The sequence below is a fragment of the Thermobia domestica genome, chromosome 13 (assembly GCF_964235325.1).
Source record: "Thermobia domestica chromosome 13, izTheDome1.hap1.1, whole genome shotgun sequence".
Lineage (NCBI taxonomy): Eukaryota > Metazoa > Arthropoda > Insecta > Zygentoma > Lepismatidae > Thermobia > Thermobia domestica.
Window position 1 is genome coordinate 41,158,596 of NC_137466.1, and position 21,916 is coordinate 41,180,511.

General features: G+C 34.1%; 1 protein-coding gene across 2 annotated transcripts in view; it reads left to right on the forward strand.

The window, feature by feature from the left end:
- The window catches only part of LOC145669176 (uncharacterized), a 74,238-nt gene extending 53,299 nt beyond the window's left edge, over positions 1-20,939 (forward strand). For both annotated transcript variants that reach the window (XM_081737506.1, XM_081737507.1), the window contains exon 2: positions 19,422-20,939. In XM_081737506.1, the coding sequence (XP_081593632.1) occupies positions 19,422-20,927 (1,506 nt within the window). In that variant the 3' untranslated portion in view covers positions 20,928-20,939. The remainder of the gene's footprint in view (positions 1-19,421) is intronic.
- The last annotated feature ends 977 nt before the right edge of the window (positions 20,940-21,916 follow it).

Genomic DNA, 21,916 nt, shown 5'->3' on the forward strand with positions numbered 1-21,916 from the left:
CTGTTGAATAACCTCAGAGAAATTTAAAGGAAAAGCTTACAAGTAAACCTTACGTTTGGGTGAATCGAGTTGCTGACTGAGACACATATGAGAAAGTAGTACTAAATATGGTCAGTATTTCAGTGAAGTTGTAGGTGCGAAGCTCCAGGGGTTTAGGAGATACAGCTGCCAGAACATCACATGGAAGTACACAATAGTCTTCATACATTTGGAGGTTAAAGCCCTGTAAAACCTCTTGTAACGACAAAAGGTGAATAACAAATATATGGGTACATATTAGAACTAGGGAGAAGTCATATAGTAAGGGTATACCTGACGGCGGCCATTTTGAATTAAGGTTAAGTTTTTAAAATAGGAATAGGGTCATGTGATACATGATATAAGGCGCAAATTTAATCAGAAGAATAATGGTGACGTTAATTTTGATTTACGCTCAATTGGTAAAAAGTTACAGGGAAATTAAATATTGTTGCAGCATATGTATTAGTTCTTTACCCCACCTTGTAAATTTTGTGTTAATGATAATAATTAAATAAAAAGCAGGTGGATAAATATTAGGTCTATGGTAAGAGTTGCTTTGATGGCGGCCATGTTCAAATCCGCCATTTTGAATCAGACAAATGTTTTAAACAAAACGAATAACAGTGACACCTTATTAATAGCAATTGAGGACTTTTCTGGAAGAAAGACCCAAGTTCAATTATGACTCAATTCCACTTTGGTCATTTTTCCTTAAATTGGCAACTTGTTTGTGCGATAACAAATGCTGGTTAATGATAAAGCAAAAATAGTTATACCGTTGGATTTATGGTAAAATTTGCTATTAATAAGGTGTCACTGTTATGCGTTTTGTTTAAAACTTTTGTCACATTCAAAATGGCGGATTTGAACATGGCCGCCATCAAGGCAACTCTTACCATAGACCTAATATTTATCCATCTGCTTTTTATTTAATTATTATCATTAACACAAAATTTACAAGGTGGGGTAAAGGACTAATACATATGCAGCAACAATATTTAATTTCCCCTGTAACTTTTTACCAATTGCGCGTAAATCAAAATTAACTTCATCATTGTTCTTCTGATTAAATTTGCGCCTTATATCATGTATCACATGATCCTATTCCTATTTTAAAAACTTAACCTTAATTCAAAATGGCGGATTTCAAGATGGCCGCCGTCAGGTATACCCCTACTATATGACTTCCCCCTAGTCCTAATATGTACCCATATATTTGTTATTCACCTTTTGTCGTTACAAGAGGTCTTACAGGGCTTTTACCTCCAACTGTATGAAGACTATTCTGTACTTCCATGTGATGTTCTGGTAGCTGTATCTCCGAAACCCCTGGAGCTTCGCACCTACAACTTCACTGAAATACTGACAACATTTAGTACTACTTTCTCATATGTGTCTCAGTCAGCAACTCGATTCACCCAAACGTAAGGTTTACTTGTTAGTGTAGATTAAAATATAATGAAAGTTAATACTGTGCTAAAAATGGCATTAGTTCACAAGTAGATTTCGCTTGCTTATTGACACAGACAAATATTAATCAACATAGTACTCATTTTCTGTGGAGCCCTATAAATATTAGAACTGTACTGTCAGTGGTCAACAAATTAAAAGGTTCGAATAGTGAGGATATATATGGGTTTTCTAACAACATGCTAAAGAAGATAATAGACATAATAGTTGAACCTTTGACCTATTTATTCAATTGCGTACTTCTCGAAGGTGAATTTCCGGAGTGCCTTAAATTCACTGTTACAGTTCCGATTTACAAGAAAAATGATAAAACGGAGCTTAATAACTATCGCCCAATATCTTTGGTACCAATAATATCTAAGGTTTTTGAGCAATGTATTAAGAATCAATTGTCAAGATATTTTGAGGAAAATAAATTATTTCATAATATGCAATTTGGATTTAGACCTGGGTGTTCCACGACTAAAGCCGTGGAAAATATAGTATCAGAAGTGTTAGATAATTTGGAGAACAATCTTCATGTTGGAGTTACATTATTAGATTTGAGTAAGGCATTCGATACCGTGTCACATAATATATTAATTGCGAAGTTACACTATTATGGTATTACTGGCTTGCAATTATCTTTAATTGCATCGTATCTTAGCAATAGAAAACAAGCTGTTCGCATTGGAAATGAAAAGTCAAGTTTCATGTGTGTAACAAATGGTGTTCCACAAGGTAGTGTATTGGGTCCCTTTCTTTTTCTTGTATATATAAACGATTTTCCAAGTTTTTTGCCCAATAGTTGTGTTTTATATGCTGACGATATTACTGTTGTAAATTCAGACAAAAATATAATTGATATTCAAAGTAGGAATAACGAAATGTTAGAGTTGTCTTCTATATGGTTTAAATGTAACGGACTTACAGTAAATCAGGATAAAACAGAAACTTTGTACATTAATCTTAGTAATTCTATGAGTCATTCAGATACACGTAAATCTGTAAAACTGTTAGGAATGTACGTCGATTCAAAGTTAAATTGGAATGAACATACAGAAAATTTATGTAGAAAGTTATCCAGAGTATTGTTTTTATTGCGTAAATTAAAAACTGTAATTAGTGAGAAATCTCTTATAACATCGTACAATGCCTTTTTTCATTCACATTTGGAGTATGGAATAATATTCTGGGGTAATTCTTCTGGTGCGCAGAATGTCTTCAAATGGCAAAAGAAAGCAGTAAGAATAATTAAGGGATTGTCTAAAACAGCATCATGCAAGGAAGTGTTTAAGGAAATTCAAATTATGACAGTGCCTTCTTTATTTATTTATCGATGTCTCATGTATATAAAAGAAAATTTAGATAATTTTAATCACCGAAGCGATGTTCATTCCTACAATACTAGGCATAAAAGCGACCTTAATATGTCACAAGTTAGGTTAACCACTACTCAAAAGAGTTATAAGTATACAGGTATGAAATTATTTAATGTATTACCACAAAATGTACGCACAATGCCTCACGACAACTTCAAAAACTTTTGTAAATCCTTCCTTATAAGCAATTCTGTATATAGTATCTCTGAATTTGAAAAAATCTGTTATCAAGAGTTGAAAGCAAGAACAATGATACATAGATAAAACTTGCCTGGTAGTGTGATAAAACTTGTAAATATATATATATATATATATATGTTTTATTTGACAATGTCTATTGCAACAAATGTTGTTTAATGACAATAAAGCTTATCTTATCTTATCTTATCTTATCTTAAGGTCTTATGATGCAAGTAATGGAGCCCCGTCTGCTAGCCTACTTCCTAAACTATCAATGTTTATTTATTTATTTATATATCAGTTCAAGAGAAGGGTAGAAAGAAGGAATCAACGTATATAATGCTTTATTAGGGTACTAGTGTTCTGTTCCTAATTAAAAGCTCTTTGGTGCAGACGCTATAGTCGCTGATTCACTTATTTTCCTTCTGTCTTTATTCTTTTGTCCTTTACAAGTCGAATTTTCAGCGAGCGAAATCAGTTTGCTTACCTGGTTTCCCCATTTCTGCTCTTGTTTTTTGGCGTATGAATTTACATTTAAATCCACAAATTTAGTGAAGAAAATGTTCAATAAGAAAACAAGTGTTCAAATAATCAAAATACTTCAGCATTATATTTAATTCAACTCCTGATTGTTCTCATATGGAACACTTGTCACAAATCATTCCATTTGTTGATATACAACGTGATTCTTTTCATATTCGGGAAGCTTTATTGATTTCATCTCTGTCGAATGAAAGATTGTTGAGAATATTTCTGCTGAAATACTGAAGAAACTTCAATGTGATGTGCTTGGGATTAAAATTCCAGAGACCAGTCTTGTGATAATCAGGCTACAATGGCCGGGCAATATTCTGGAGTTCAAACTTTGATACGGAATAGAAGTCCTTTGGCCATTTTCGTTCCTTGTAACAATAATTCATTGAACCATGCTGCGCACGTTAAGATTGTGGCGGTGACTTTGTTGAGAGCAATGGAACGTTTGTTGGTATTCTTCTCTAGATCTACTCACCGCTGGAATGTGCTGCAAAATTACGTAAAGATTGGTCTGAAACGTGAAAATGACACTAGATGGAGTTCAAAAGCAGAAGCTTTAAAGGAACTTTCTAGTCAATTGGATGAACTAATTAATCTGTTGGAAGATCTACGTGACACTTCGATTGAAACGTTTGATACTAGAAGATATGCTGGTCTTCTTGCAAGCATCCAGTCATTTAACTTCATCGCTTTACTATATTTCTGGTCTGCAAATCTCTCATATATTGATCGGATCCAAAAATGCCTTCAATCTCAGGATATGAGTTTCAATCACACTCTTACAGTTACAGAGCCTGGTTAACACCATTAACATCTGGAGACTTGAGCTGGGCAAGAAAATCATATCCACAGCTGAAAGACGTTGCAGGGCATGAAACATAACTGTGGGTACACATAGTAGAAGGAGATGCATGCCTGGAGAAGCAAAGAATGAAGCCTGACTGTACAAGCCGAAGTGAAGCGCTCTATCAATGAAATTCTAGATATGAGACAACAAATGTATGATCATTTTACTCAAATGCATGATCTGAACGACACATTTGGATTCCTGTGTTCTATGGCCAACTTTGTGCAGCAGCTAGATGATGAGAGCGAGGAAAGGCTTAAAAGCATGTTGCTCTGATTTGGCTTTGTTCTATCCGAATGACCTGGATGGCTTATTATTATTTCAGGATTGTAAGGATCCGTTCACTAAGGTGTGCTCAGAAAGCAAAAGAACAACTTGACTTTTCACCACAAGGTATCCTGAAATATGCATCTTCAATGGGGCCTGAAATTTACTATAGTTTGGCAACCGCTCTTCAAATTTTGATAACACTGCCCCTATCTGTCGCATCATGTGAAAGGTTTTTCACCAAAATGAAATTGATAGAATCCTACTTGCGTTCCACAATGAGTCAGGAAAGATTCTCGAATCTGGTTATTCTTTCTATCGAAAATGAAATAGCATCCACTGGATTCTGATAATATAGTTGAGACTTTCGCTGCTACCAAAGCAAGGAAGGTATCATTCTGAATGTTGGTGGAACATAGGCTAATATGGTAGTGGAACTACTGTCGAAAGTAGTTTCATGTTTCAAGTAAAGGCAATAAAATTACAAAAGTACCAAAAGAAAATGAAATACGTCCCACGGTTATGCCGGTTAGGCTAAAGGGGAGGGTGATGATGAGAAATGAATGAAAAGTGAAATGAAGAAAGTGGAAGGAAACGGGAGAACCCCGATAAAACCCACGAGCACGGTGTTTGTCCACCACAAAGTCCACACGGCGCGAGCTGGGATCGAAACAAGGACCCCAAGCAGAGGAGGTAAACGCTCTACCACTGAGCCACCGCGCTCCCAAAAGTACCAAAAGAGTAATAAAAAAAACTGTCAAGGTTTGTCAATTGACTGGTGATAGGTGGTAATGAAAAGTAGGATGGTATAACCCATAGTAAAATTCTGTGCTCACACATTTAATCTATAATATCCCCAATTGTTCAATATATTCAGGATTTTTTTGTTATAATATATTCTAATACTAAGTATGTTAGTAAATGGTAATGGAAATAGTCACAAGTGACAGAATATAAATATGACTGAATTATTAAATACAAAATAATATAATCATATAACAAAAGCGAAATCTGGAAACAATAAAAAAAAAAAAAAAAACAAGCAGGAGAGAAATATTCTAGTGCATTAACTATTCAATGATATTTCGGCAAAAGCAGCGGAACTAAATAGATCGTACATTATCACTGGAGAGACACCGAATGTTAAAGTGAATGGGGCTAATTGTAGGAAGAAAAATCTAATCAAATAAAACCCATCTAACTTAAATTCAGACAGGTGAGAAACTATGAATAAACTTAACCATATGAGAAAATGCGCAGGAGAAACACCAAAGGCGAGAACCGAACAAAAGTATTCTAGAAAACAGAGCTTACATTTAAAAATAGCATCGGTTATATTAATATTTGCAATTTTTGCAATATCAGCTCATTGTTACGTTTTGTACGTAAATTTGTCTCTGTATTATTAGGAGCATTACTTCCACTATTCCATCTAATTACAGTACGCGTTGATACTACGATAGTATAGGTGTAGGATAAATTCTGGTCTGGATTCTTGATTGTTACGTTTTGTTTGTTCTCAAGGGCGTCTCTGGCGGGGGGGACGCGTCCCCCCAATATTTTGAAGTACAAGATATTCAATATTATATTCTAATTAAATGTATTTACTAACGACAGGATAACATATAAATAATAATAATTATATTTATTTGGAATATAACATTCAGGCTGTGTATAACAGAGTTCTTGATATGTCTCAGGGAGTCCGTGAAGGTAAGCAGAAAGGTAACAAATGGAATCGAAGATAATAAATAGATTGGGCTATTTACTACAATTTAAATCACTTTCTTTGATGTCCCCCCCCAAATTTTACACGCCAGAGACGCCAGTGTTTGTTCTTAAGATTGTTATTTCTGTTGTGGGTTGTAGTTTCCGTTACACTTGTATCCCTAATCCTTTTTCTATCGTGTCCTTTGTTTAAAAACGAATAAAAAAGGAAAAAATATGCAATGATAATCGTGGTCCAGTTTTATTTGTAGATACCAGCCTGAAGACGTTCTAAGCATTTAAAAAATAGACAGGGATGCTGCATGTCACCTCTATTTGTTTAATATATCCCCGATTATAATGATCTAAACACACACCAACGGGAAAGGGGAAGGAGCAAACAAAAAGAATGATTATGTAAATGAATGTCAAAAATAGAAGTGTATAAATCACGATTGTTTGAAAAGGGGCCCCAATCTACTTCACCTGCCCCGGGCCCCAGTTTGTCTTACGCCGCCACTGGAAGGGAAAGTCATTAAAACTTTCAAACCACTCCACAGCAATAATTACTGAGAGTTGGGATGCATGGCAACGATAATTTTAATTATATTCATTCATTCAAGTTACCTCCTATAATAATAATAATAATAACAATAAGAAGAAGAAGAAGGAGGAGGAGGAGAGTAGATATTTGAGAAACCCGTACAAAACTTAACGCTCCTATTAGAATTTCCTTTAATGAAATTCTGTTTATTGAAGTTCGTCTCCCTTAGACTAACGGGAATAGTCGTGAGACGTTACACTGAAAGATTTCATTTTATTTTTTTGTTTATGGAAGTATGTTGTAAGTAATTCAGGATTTTAATAGCGTAAAGTTTTCTTTTTTTTTTTTTTTCTTTTTTTTTCACTACAATTTCTTTCACTCCAAATATGGAAAAACTGTTTTTCCGTTAATCTGGGCAAGATAAATGTGAGGGGTTCTTAATACTACTCTTACTAATGTAAGTTTCTAAAATGGAGATAGATTAGATTAAGTAAGCATAATACTCTTTACTATTTAAAACTACAAGGTGATTCTTTTAAAACTCACGGATTTAATTTGGGTCTAGAATTTCTAACTGAAGTCTGATTTTCATCCGGTTTGTGGCAAATGACCAAGAAAGGATGGGAGATTTATGGGACTATGTTTACTGGTTTAAATTCGTCCGGGTTAATATCGATCACGCCTCAAGAAAAATAGCAAATTTTCATCAGTGTACCTTACAATTGGAACGAGGTGTGGTGTGGTGTGGAGATTTGAGCTTTTTTCATTAGACGGCAACCTCACCAAGACCAATAAGAAGCAGGAAACTGGACCGCTGTATTGGGAATTGTGCTGTACTGTTCTGTGCTACGGTGTATGATCAGGGCACAGTGAGAACAGCCCGAGTTCTTTGGAACAACACGAGTTTGTCGTTAAAAGTTTTGGAGAACGGAATTTGTTGTTGTTATGCAAAGGGCATTCAGAAACAAATTTGCTTCACGTTCTTCCCCAGACAAGAACATAATGTGGTCGCTAGTAACTAGATTGGAAGAAACAGGATCAGTTCTGAGTAAGACAGGGACGCATCGGACCCCGCTGGTGGTTGTTATGGAAGATGTCAGTTATCGACTCCTTAGGTCGCCCAAGAAATCTCTCTGTCGTTTGTGGCAAGAAACCGGCTATAGCTATCCACATGTGATTTATGGGTGTTACTATTAACACTTAATTTGTATTCTAACTAACACTTAATTTGTATTCTGCAATTTCGCTTTAAAAATCCAAAACCTCGTTCCAATTGTAAGGTATACTGGTTAAAATTTGCTGTGCTGTTTTTCTCGAGGCGTGATTGTTATTACCCCGGATGAATTTAAACCAGTATACCTAGTCCCATAAATCTCCCATCCTTCCTTGATCATTTGCCACAAACCGCATGAAAATCGGACTTCAGTTAGAAATTCTAGACTCAAATGAAATCCGTATCACCATGTATTTAATTCCGAGAAATCTATTAAAACAAATATTAAAGAAAACTGAAATAAAAGATACGGACCACCACACTAAGCTTATTATTTTCCATTTGTTAAATTAAATTATGTTGCAATTATTAATAAAACGTTTAATTATGAAATATTAAACAAAATTATAATATATATTTTCAGAAAGCTTCGAAGAAAACTTATCCCCAACGTTAAACTATTCCTTTTTAACCGTTACTTGAAATGACGTGTGCCATATTGCAGAGTGTTATTGTGTTTATTTATAAAGTATGAGCAAAATCGCCTCAGTGCTTTAAAAAAAATGTTCGAAATATTAACCTCAAGAATAAACTAACCCTTGTGGATATTTTAAGAAGAAACAACTCACACCACACTGTAGGGTTGTTTATGAAGTATGAGCAAAACCGTCTGATAGGTTTTTGAGGATACGGTCTGAAAATAAAATTTACATTTAGATTTTTGAGTATAGGATCTCTTTCAGCAGCAAGGGTATATGAAACGTGGATCTACAGCTTAACATGGTATTTGAACCACATGAGCTCCCGCCGGGAATCGAACTTGGGTCTCCCACACCAAAGGCGCCTAGGGAGACTCGGATGCCTTTGACGTGGAAGACCCACTTCGATTCCTGGCTGGAATTCATGTGACAAAATTTACACTAAAAGACAATCTATCTGTTGTGGATATCTTCTTAAGAAAGTGCTAATTGCCACTTTATAGGGTTGTTAGTGAAACAGTTATTTATGCAATTTGAACAAAATGGTATGAATAGTTTTTGATAAAACAGTCTTAAAAAAAAAAAAAAAACTAATCCCAAGAGTTCTCAACCCCTTGCTTATTCAGAAGAAATAGTTTCAGACGAACATTATAAGGTTATTTGTTTCTCAAATACGAAGAAAACCGGCTGAGCAGTTTTTGAGAAAATCATCTAAATAAAATCCACCACAAGAGTAAACTAGCCCTTGACCTTTTCAGAAGATACGGCTTATGACACGTTATAGCGTTGTTAGTGAAACATATATTTATGAAATACGAACAAAATTATCAGAGAAGTTTTTGAGAAAATCGTTCGAAAAAATCTCAGTATCAAAAACAAAAAATTAATCCTTTTGGAATTTTTCAGAGAAATGGGTTATGTCACATTACAGAATAACTAATTAAATATTCATTTATGAAATACTAACAAAATCGTCTCAATTGGTTGTGAAAAACTCATCCTAAAAAACAACTCAGCAGTAAAATATCAGTCGTGGATCTTATAAACGAGAAACAACTTACATCATATGTCTGTTAATGAAATATGTGTTTATATGATATGTGCAAAATCGCTTAAGGAGTTTTTATACAATCATCCAAAAAAAAAAAAAAAACTTACTCCTTTTGGATATTTTCCTGAAAAATGACATAACGTATTAAGAGCTGTTAATGATATATTAATTTATGAAATATAAACAAAATTGTTAGAGCCATTGTAAAAAAAAAAGAAAAAAAAGAAAGAAAGAAAAAAAAGAAAAGAAAAAAAAGAAAATTTTGGTTTTCAGCCTCCAGAAAACTATCTCTATTTTTAGGGGTGGGACGAAAATTCGATAAACTCTCTTAGAAACACTAGAAAATCTTAGAGAATCCTTATGTTTAAAATTTGGTCTTGATGTTGAAATATATGACTTCAAGCCGATTGTATATACAGTGGGGAGAAGTCATCCAAAAATAACTTTCTTGGTATAGGAGACATGAAGCTTGAAAATTCGTTGATATCTCAAACTCGGTTATGTTCATGAATCCCATACTTTCTTCTCACCTACCCACGCTTGAAAGTAAAAGGTATACGTAAATAAAAATAGATAGCATATTAAAGAGTGAGATCGGATATACAAAGGGTATGTGGAAACTCCACTGATATTGATTGTATTAAAAATAAGGAGAAGACAGTACTACATAACCTTTCTTGAATTATGCATTCTTAGTCACGTCTACCTGCACAACTTTAATCCAGTAGCAATATTTTTTTGATAAAGTAACAATCTTCTTCCAAATTTTTGCAAATTTGGGGCTGGTGTTCGACAGCAGCACCGATAAAATCTGAAACCCAATTACATCCATTTCCCTAGCCCCTAATACTTGAAAAACAGAGAAGGGTGTTTTGTAAAATATATCTTCCCTGTTGTTTCTTATTGAGTTGACAGTTTTATTCTCTCATACTAGCTCCTAGATGTCTACTCAGGCGTACAAAGAACATCCCAATTTCAGCCAAAATTCGCACGTTTTGAAACTTGTTTTGTATCGTTTCTGACGGCCTTTTCTAAATCCATATGAGTTTCACACCATTCCTCTTAATTCAATTTGTCATTCCACGAGCTATATTCTACTTATAATGTCATCAAGGGATTACCAAGAAATTTGTATAAAAATATTTTCCTGAAAATACGTGTATTTCTATTTCCGTATAATTCATTCCTAGCAGTTTATATTTCTTCGTGTCGTATTCTCTTAAAAGGATTAAAATGAATTTAAAATAAACCATGTTTTACATATATTTAAATTGTATTTATTTTCGTACAGCACATAATGACTTATTCTGGTCTGGGACGGCAACGTAAATTTAGGAGGATATAGTTCCCTTAGCCACCCTGTTGAGGACCTGCCTCATTTCATAGTGTGCTTCACCACTACTTGGCGTATGACTAAGAGTCAAGACAAGGTGTTTTTGTATTACGCTACTCCGATGAGTTTCTTCTGTTTATTTTTCCCGATGTTTTCACTGTTTTCCCTCGTGTTTTTATCTTCTGTGAACAAGGCTTTATGAGACAGCCGAAATCTGGGAAGTATGAAGGACCATCAGGAATCACAACTGCAACTAGGTAAAATGATTGTTAAAATTCTTAAGCGTGTTAACATATTGTCTGAGTCTTTTTTAAGCTGAAGAATACGAAGGGGGTCTTTTTTAAATTTTTGAATTAAAGTCAATGATACAATTCGTAAAGTCTGTCAAGCATGATTAGCCTTAGAAACTATGGGGCCTAATTGGGAACAATTTTGGTTGGCACCAGGTCCCCAACCAATTTGCACCAAAGTCTGTAGAATCATAAATATATATATATCTTGTAGACTTTATATCTGGGTAGAATGAGAAACAACCAACACCATAAGATTGAAACAAACTTAAGTCAAACAACGGGTACATTTTAATATTGTTCTGCACATCTTAGATTACACTAGTTTTTTTTTTTTTTTTTTTTTTTTTTTTTTTTACTGAGGTTGATATGAAGGGTGAAATCAATTGCATATTAATTTTAAGATATCGATATCATTACGTAGTAGCAGCAACAGGTTAATTTAAATTTATACTTACCTACCGTTTTAGTAGTAAATTTTGTATCATCGATAATTCTTATTAGCTTTTAAGAAACAATTGACTGTAAATAATTAATTGTGTCTAGTATCTTAAAAACACAACAGCTTGCGTTGTGTTGTTTTATTGCAATAATCACTGCTGCTGTGTGTAATACATGAAATTTAGTGTTAGACATATGTTTCAGTGTGGTGTGTGTATTTTACAACCCCAGAGTAGATTACACTGTAGCGCAGAGCCTAATTAGAAGGGATTGGTTTCCAAGAGGCTATTTGTTAAATGATAGAGTCAATATGTTAGTTTTAATCTTCCGTTTCCGTCTGGTGTGCTCGACAAGATCACAAGTCCCCAACCAAACAAAAGCCTTCCAGAGGGTGGGAAAGTAAACGAGTCAATTATGTGATCATTGGAGGCCAGACCATTAACAACATCAGGTATGCAGATGATACAGTTATTATAGCTAGAACCAAAAAAAAGACTAGAGGAGATGATTGACAAAATAGTTGACAATGGGAAACACTATGGAATGGAAATCAATGTGGAAAAATCGAAAGTCATGAGAATATCCCGTGGAAATGCACCCTTACAGGTCAGGGTAGAACAAAGAGAACTTGAAGAGGTCGATCATTTCAAATATCTGGGAAGTATTTGGACGAAAGAAGCGTACTGCACCAAAGAGATCAGATCAAGAATTGCCAAAGCCAAAGAAGCATTCAACAAGAAAAGACCACTCTTAACTAGCAGTCTCAATTTTGGACGAAGGAAGAAATTGGTCAAATGCTATATATGGAGTATTGGAGTGTATTGTTCAGAGATTTAGATATCACGAAAAAAAAAGTTAGAGAAGGAATATTTAGAGAGCTTCGAAATGTGGTGTTGGAGGAAGATAGAGAAGATAAAATGCACAGAGAGCGTAATAAAGATGTTTTAAAACGAAGTGGAGAGAAGAATCTTTTAGCCAGCATCCTTCGTAGAAAGGTCAATTGGATTGGGCACATCTTGCGAAGAAATTGTTTTCTTCATACCGCTATACAAGGAAAGATAGAAGAAAAGCAAGGAGTAAAAAAAAGAACACAACTGATTTGAAAAATAGAAGCAAATATTGGGAGTTAAAAGAGGAAACCTAAGATTGAGAAACATATGAAAACATTTCCAGGCTCAATTAAAAAACAAATCACAGGACATGCCAAAAGGCAGAATACTTAATAATAATAATAATAATAATAATAATAATAATAATAATAATAATAATAATAATAATAATAATAATAATAATAATAATAATAATAAGTGTTGATTAATTAAGTTCAGTTTTTCAAGCTTTTATTGTATTGTATTAATTATTCACTGTGATATCTAATTAAGTTTTCATTGATATATTCTGTGGGAATTATAACGATATTGAAGTACATATCTAATATTTATAATTTGGTAAAGATTTGTTTGTGTCCAGATATATATAACGTAGCTATATGTGATGATGTTTATGTGTTTACGTCTAAGCCTAAAGTTAAAGGTATATACTGCAACAACCACAATAAATTATATACGTGTTTGAAAAAGATTGACAACTCCTAGATAAGACCGGTGATAGATCGGCCACTTTGGAGAAACAATAAGAATATAGATAAAGGATCGAAAAGTAATGATGCTGTGTGCTCAGGAGCCCTCTGCTTAGGCTCAAAGTGAGCTGTGTACTGAAACATTTAAGCGGAACTGTATACTTAGGAAGCATAGTGTTCAAAAGAAGGTGTGCTTCGAAGTTTAGAAGTAACTGTGTGCTCACGTAGAGCTGTGTGCTTAATATTCAGGAGCTTAGTGGTGAAAAGGGGCTGTGCTCAAATATTCAGAGGGAGCTTAGTACTCAAATCGAGTTGTGTGCTCATAATTAGGATGGCGGAGGACGGGACTGGAGATATCGACGGTTAATCAATGAAGGGAGAAGTGCTTTAGTTTGTGTGTGTGTGTGTGTGTGTGTGTGTGTGTGTGTGTGTGAAGACCGGGTGAAGATATTGGGAGATTAGGAAGATATGTGAACTGCTGTAATAAATGTAGGTTCATGGAATGTGAAGTTCTGGTGAAAAGAAGATAAAGAATTGTATTAACTATTCATTGTGATGTCTAATTAAGTTTATATTGAAATGATATTGAAGTACCTATCTAGTGTTTGCAATTTGGTAAAGATTTGTTGATGTGCAGATATATATATATATAACTTAGTTATGTATGATTATGTTTATATGTCGCTAGATTTAACCTTTAAGACTAAAGTTAGAAGTATATACTGCAGCAACCATAATAAATTATATACATGTAACAATTGTTTTGTTTGCAATGGTGATATCTCTCTGAAATGTAAGACTGGGTATGGCCTTGAGTATATCTGGAGAAATAATGGATAACCAAAATAAAATTTTAAAAAATACAAATGCAAAATATCAAAAGTATCAAATCATCAAAAACAAAATACAAATGAAATAATACTGATTATTCATCATTTTTTTTATCTCAGGAACTCTCTAGCGTTGATGCGTGCCAGTCATAATTATTATTATTATAGGACAACAGGGATATTATTATTATTATTATTATTGGATGCAGTGTCTGACAGTTCGGTAGAGCTTTCAAGACTATGTGTACATGGTGAAATATCGTAGGTTTTTTTTTTTTTTTTTTTTTTTTTTTTTTTTTTTTTTTTTTTTTTTTTTTTTTAATGACAGCTACAAGTTCTTCTAACGTGGCAACCCATCTTAACACATTTCGGACGGACTGCGAGCAGTGAAGGTTTTGTCCCATTAGATGGACTGGAGGCTATGCTCACACTACACTATTCTTTTTTATTGATATGGGCGACGCTCGCACCCCATTTCGTGTATTTGTGAATTCTGAGTATGTAGTTCACACTCCAAGCGCTAGAAGGAGTGGGTGTTCATTATTATCGCAACCGAGTTGTGATTGTACCTTCGTAGAAAGGAGCGTTTTTTTCTTTCTTTCTTTAGCTTGTGGTTCATCGAATGTGGTGCTGATCGGAATGATCAACTGGTGAGCTACTACCCTTAAAAACGAAAGACATTGAAGTGGTGGAAAAAGCTGTTTCCTCACCTCTTCATAAGGTCAGTGGTGAATGCATACATAATTTTTAAGCAACTGAAACCAGAAAACGGTAGCATACGTCTGGAGGAATTCGTCGTGTAAGTGGGAGAAACTCTTGTTATAAAAGCAGGTAAAGATTTTCAAAACCGACTTTCAACTTCATCCATAGCTGATAGACTCACAGGGCGTCACTTCCTACACAAAGTACCATCTTTGGACAACAAATCAAGATCATGCAGATCGTGCAAAGTTTGCGGAATCAGACGTAAAAATTAAACAGGCAAGTGGGCATGAAAGGAGACTACATTTTACTGCCCTAAATGTAATGTCGGTCTATGCGTCCCACAGTATTTTCAACTTTTTCACACAAAGGTTAATTACCTGTGATTTTTCAATTTTCATGTACAGATAACAAGCATCATCCTTCTAAAATCTCACATTGTGTATTTTGTGGATGTTTTCCAACTATACTTACATATTACATGCATATAGAGTATCTCTATACCTTTTGTTACATTGTAAAAAAATCTTTTCTCAATTTCCATAATTAATATATACATTTAAAAAGTAGGAAAATAAATATTAAGTGTTGCATGTTATACGACTGTGTAAAGTGGAAATTCTGTAGATTATAGAATGGTATAATAAATCACATTGTGTTGAAAACTGTATTTTCTACGAATTTTAAAAATATATATATATATATATATATATATAAAATTCGTCCACAGGGAAAGCGCTGGTATCTAAAGACCCGTCCAGAAAGTTTTAAGACATTTAACAAGTCGTCCCAATTACCGACACAGCACGGTCAGTGACCTTCGTTACCTAGAAACAGCCTGGAAGAATAGTGCTGTGATTGGCGAACAACCCTCCCTCTCGTTTTGTTTACAACATGTGCATCTGTCTGTCAGAGGCCACCTTTCAGTAACTCGTAGCAGGTTAAATAACTAGAAAAAATAACACTAAATAAATAAAATCTTCAATTCAACTGTGTATCTCGATTGTCAAATGACTTAATCAATACATTATTAGAAGTGAAATAAATATGTAAATCTTCATGTATACAATTACTTGAAGTTTATCTGTTAAATTAACCTGTGCACACTATTAACATATACTAAAGTGAAAACACATCATATAAACTTAACCGGAGCTTTTCAGTAGCCTAGAATATATAGGACTTATACATCTTTCTGAAAACACACATGTGTTCTATTATAATTTACGGTACACACGATTCTATTCGTTTAATTTATAGTTCTTTTTGGATTCGTACAGTTCCAATTCTACTTATTATGTGAGTTTCTTTTACAGTATGTTTTTAATTAGTTCATTTGCTCTTGACCTGTGTAAATGCTGCATAATTATTGGTTCTATAGTGGTATTTAATGGTAATTTTTATTGATATTCCTATTGCAACGTGTGAAATTAAATAATCATATTAAACGTTTAGCTTATCTTAAAGTTGTCTCTTAATTATTTTTGTACGATGCATTCCGTGAAGAATATTCCATACGTACGCCAAAAATATCTTTTGTATATAATGAAAACAGGTAAAAGTAAGAGAGTTTTTTTTTTTTTCATGATATCCAAAACATGTTGTCAATGCAGTAGAATTTCTACTTCTATGTGACTATTTAAAAAACATAAATATGATAAATTAATCCTAAATTGGGATTTCTAGTTAAGATACATTTCCTTAGTTTGTACTTTTAACTAGCAAGAATTATTACTGCTTTGTTCTCGTTGAAATAAATTTGTTTATTTTTTTATCGTAATGGTTAATTAGTTTGATTAAAATGTAGGCTTATCCTATAGATATTAGATTTTTTGCGGGGGGGGGGGGGGGGGACCTAGGAGAGAGAAAATACTATTTTGTGGAACCTTAAATAAAGAGTTGAGAAAAAGACTCATAAAATGTTTTATAAGTGTAGAGTATTGTGCTGTATGGGTCGGAAACATGAACATTACGCAAAAAGGATAAAAAATCGACTGGAAACTTTGAAAATGTGGGTGTGGAGAAGAATGGAAAAAAATTAGCTGTGTCGAGCGGAAAACGAATGAAGGGGTGGTAGAAATGATGGGGGAAGAAAAGAAAATTTTTAGATATTTTAAGAAGAGAAATAGATACTGGTTGGGACATTGAGTAAGAAGAAACTATATCATGAGGGACGTGCTAGAGGGGGTGATGGCAGGAAAGAGAGGAAGAGGGCAAAAGAGACTACAATTAATGGACGATATTAAAACAGAGAATTCATACGTGGAAACGAAGAGGTTAGCGAAAGACCATGGAGCATGGAAGCTTCTGAGTTGCAGCAAGTGATCTGCCAAGAATGACAGAATACCTATAATGATGATTTGGAACATTAGCTTTGAATTAAACTTATGGTTAGATTTAGGCTAGTTTAGTCTTGTTTTTTAGTTAAACTATTCCAATAATGAGTCTTCATTATGGCATATTCAAAATTATTCATCTAAATCAGATAACTTGTTTATTTAAATTTATTCTCCTAAACATTTCCCTATTGTTCGTACTTCATAACTTTCTTACCAATTCAAAATTATTCTGTTTATAACAAATTAACTCTTTGAGGCACGGGAGCCAGCGTTATTTTGTACCCTTTGCTGCTCGAAAAAAAATCCTTTTGATTTTTTAAAAATTTTCATTAAAATTTTACATGTAGACAATCTCAAAACACATCAAATAAATTTAATTACTTCAATGTTCAACTTCATAGTTTGTAGAATAATGTACAAATGTAAGTGAACAACTGGTCAACAGCAGACTATATGCAGTTACAGTAAACAACAACTTGACCGATAAAATAAATAACTCAAACTATCTCAATACACATTAATTCTTAAAAAAGGTGTGATTCTCTATCACAAATAAGGTTAATTTGACATAACTCAAAAACTGTATTTGTTCCTGTTGCATCTAAACGATGTCTGCTGAGTGTCGAATTATAGTTGTCTAAACAGGGTTTGCATATTGATTGAATCAAGTAAAGAAAATAGTATTTTACCTCAAGAGTATCGCTCTGTTAACAGAATTAATACTAACTTTGGAATTTCTTCATACCCGTATTTTACAAAATTTCTAACTTTATGAGATGAGGACATATAACATATTTAATGAATTTTAAAGAAAATTGGTAATTTATTGTTTGTGCCGGAAAAATATTAAACACTCCTTACTTAATTGAACTCAATCAATCAATCAATTTTTAACTTCGAAATTGTTTCGAAGAAACATCTATTTTAAATACCTAGATTATATTTCTAGTAATCCCTATCTATTCCAGTGATAAATCGTTATCTCATTGTCTCAGAACCTTTTATTACGGTAATGTAATTGAACATATATTTTTTTTAAATATATAAAAACAGAAAAGAAATAAATAAAAAGGTTTGACAGAAACCAAGATCACCAGTAAATATATGATCTAGTAATTACGACCAATGTTTGTTGAATAACGTCACAAAATAAAGACAACAATGCAAAGTTTCATAAGCTCATATTAATAACTCCTCAAATTCGAAGATGTAAAATGTACCTTTTATATAGTACCCTGTTTACAAGGGTAGTTCTTCTAATATCTTACTATGGGCAGTGCAATAAAGTAATAAACTCTCCCTTATTATTATCAACCTCCCTAAGTCTATTTTAGGTAGGGTACTAAGAAACTATGAGAAAAAACTCAAGAAAATTAACAAGAAAAAGAAACTGTTCTGATATTTAGATAAAAATAACAGTATATGTGATTTAATACAAAGGTTGAACTGTAAATTATGACTGATTGAAAGCCGTAGCTCAAGATATAAATTAAGGTTGCACTGTAAATTAAGACTGATTGAAAGCTGTAGATCAAGATATAAATTAAGGCTGCACTGTAAATTAAGACTGATTGAAAGCTGTAGATCAAGATATAAATTAAGGCTGCACTGTAAATTAAGACTGTTGAAAGCTGTAGATCAAGATATGAATTAAGGCTGCACTGTAAATTAAGACTGATTGAAAGCTGTAGATCAAGATACAAACTAAGGTTGCAGTGTAAATTAAGACTGATTGAAAGCTGTAGATCAAGAAACAAATTAAGGTTGCATTGTAAATTAAGACTGATTGAAAGCTGTAGAGCAAGATATGAATTAATGCTGCACTGTAAATTAAGACTGATTGAAAACTATAGATCAAGATATAAATTAAGGTTGATTGAAAGCTACAGATTTAACTGTAAATTTAAGATCAATTCAAAGCTGTAGTAAGTAAGTGAACATCGTATTTACTCATTTATTTAGTTTAAACAGTTATATTTCTGAGTATTGAATTTGGCAAAGAGCTATATACGTGGCTGATCCCTGTTTCTAACACTATAAATAAACTCTTTATTATTATTATAACTAACTAACTAACTAACTAACTCTATGGCCTATGGAACCCGGAGGTTCAGTGCCGCGTTCACAAAAGCTCTCCACTGACTTCTATCCTTAGCTAATTGCATCCAGTATTATTATTATAATTATTATTATTATAACTTATTTAATTAATTAATAATCTTATTTTTTGTAGATGTCTCTGCAGTGCCCATCTTGCAGTAATAACTACGACATGAAGATACGACTACCAAAGATCCTTCCGTGCGAGCACCCTATTTGTCAGCTTTGTGTCACTAACAGTTCTAAGAAACAGCGCAAGAGGAAAGTATATTGTCACACCTGCCACATGACCAATATTGTTACTTCAAGCGGTCTGCAAAATGATGAACACACTCTAGAACGCATACAGCAGCTGAGCATCACAACGCAATCTGAACCAGGAGGAGATTCACAACAAGAAATTTTGACTAGTATCTGGGATCCATTCCCAATCACGCCTGAGAAACATAAACAAGAGTTTTCTTCTGTTGTGAAGCGTTCGTTCAGCGAAGTAGATTCTTTGTCTTCACCGAGTAAATGTTATAGCAGTCAACTCTCTAAATCCGTGAGTGTGATGTCTGAAAACACAGCACCCACATCTACGTGTTCTTCAGATATTGTTTTAGGACAACGTGCAAGTTTGGAATCGCCTCACGAGGAAATATCTAGTCCAGCTTTACCCGGAGGATTAGACATGTACTCACAAATTGTACACGATTCTCTTCTGCAGAGTTTTGTCACTCTAGATCTGTCCAATGTCGCATGTAATCTTAACTCAAGAAATATAGGATGTCCTCCTTATTTGCAGATGAGCTTAAGAGCTTCGTTAGAAAGTATCGATCCAGAGGAAAAGGCAGTAGCTTATTCTATTGTGAATTGGCTTACGAAACTCGTGAGTTTTTCATTTAATGATCTCAGTTTTTCTTCGACACTGGAAACCATTCCAGGTTCAGGGGACATATCTTTTCTGGTCAGTCCCTTTAGACCACAGGTAGGTGAACTAATGTCTCCTCAGAGCAGTGTTGTTCCAAATTCTTCAGATGTTCAAAATGAGGACAAGGAGGAGGAGAATATGAAAGAACAAACACATCACGTCACGCCAAATCCTTCCGTGAATAGAACAAACTATCTTTTAGAAGAAGCTATGGAGCAAGGTAAAGACATCTTTTTTGTCGAGTTTATGTATAGGGAAGTGCCAAGAAAGATGCTAATAGCTTTGGAAGTGAAAGAAGCACCTGAGATGTGTAAAAGATTTGCTATTCTCTGCACCACACCAGGAGGATACAAGAGCAGTACAAACATTAAATCTTGTCCCAAAACCTTCGTTATTTGTGGTCCTGCAGTAACAATTGGAATACCTAAACTAAACTCTCTGTATGTACCATCTTCGTGGTCAAGTGTTCCTCCAGTATGTGGGACAGTGGTAATGGACAGTCCCTGTAGAGAGAAACGAAGTGGTAAATGGAAAGTAGGCTCAATATTTAGAATCAGGTTATGTAAGAACAGTACCTTCAGTGGTCGTGCGTTTGGAACTGTTGTATCTGGCATTCAAGTTGCCTTTGACATGGCTGCGCTTGGTTCACAGGTGCATCCATACACACCCACAAGTCCAATTATAATTACAGATTGCGGACGTTGGAATTATAGGCAAAATCAATAACGAAAACTTGAATAATAAAAATATATAAGGAAACTAAATAGGTAATTATTTTTAAGATAAATAATTGAATATAAGGTATACAATTTAAAAACTGAATAATCTACTGTATTTCACAAGATCTTGATTGGCAGGCATCAGTATTCGAAGTGAAGGCATATGCAACGGTATGACGTATCTGACCCTGACATTATTCATGTAAAACGGGCGCAACTGAGAGAATTGAGTGATGGGGGTGAGGTCAGGAGAGGGAGAGTTCATTACCTTATCATTTCTGACGAACCTTGACTGTCAATATTGGTAACGCATTTAAGAACACTCACTAACAGTGGTATACAGTCATAGTCGGATTGGCTACTAGCATCTTTCAGAGCCTCCGGTACTTGCACAATCATTTTTCGAGAGACTGTTTTGGAGCACTTGATCACTCTCTACCTATTACCTGACCAGGATAGCAGTGCGGTTTTGGGAGGATGGCGCTGCTGTTGTGTTTACATCAGTTTCTCGGCAACCGCGGTGGGACAGAGGAGCTGAGAATTTCACTCTACAATGTATCCAACGGTTTTTAAAAGTTGCAGTTCAGGGATATTATGCATAGCCTAATCTCTTTCCGCTTAATAAAGAACGCCGTAAGTTACGTGGTTGTAGTGAACCATTCCTGCAGTAATGCAGGTGTATTGTGAATAGTGATATATGAATGGAAATTACCAATTTAAGAACAACACATCACAATTGACAATTCAGTGAGCTTCTACCGTGTATTAAGCAGATTGTATAAAAATTGATTACGTTTTATTCGATGTTATTATAAAACAGGAGCAGCCTGTAAAACGCTACTTGCTAGTTTGTTCGCAAGTTAATATGGAGTTTTTTTTTTTTTTTTTTTTTTTTTTTTGGCTTGTTACTTAAGATGTGATGCAAATAACTTCAATAACTTTTGAAACTGTTTGTCTTAACTTGAACCAGGGGCGGATCCAGGCTGAATGTTTGGG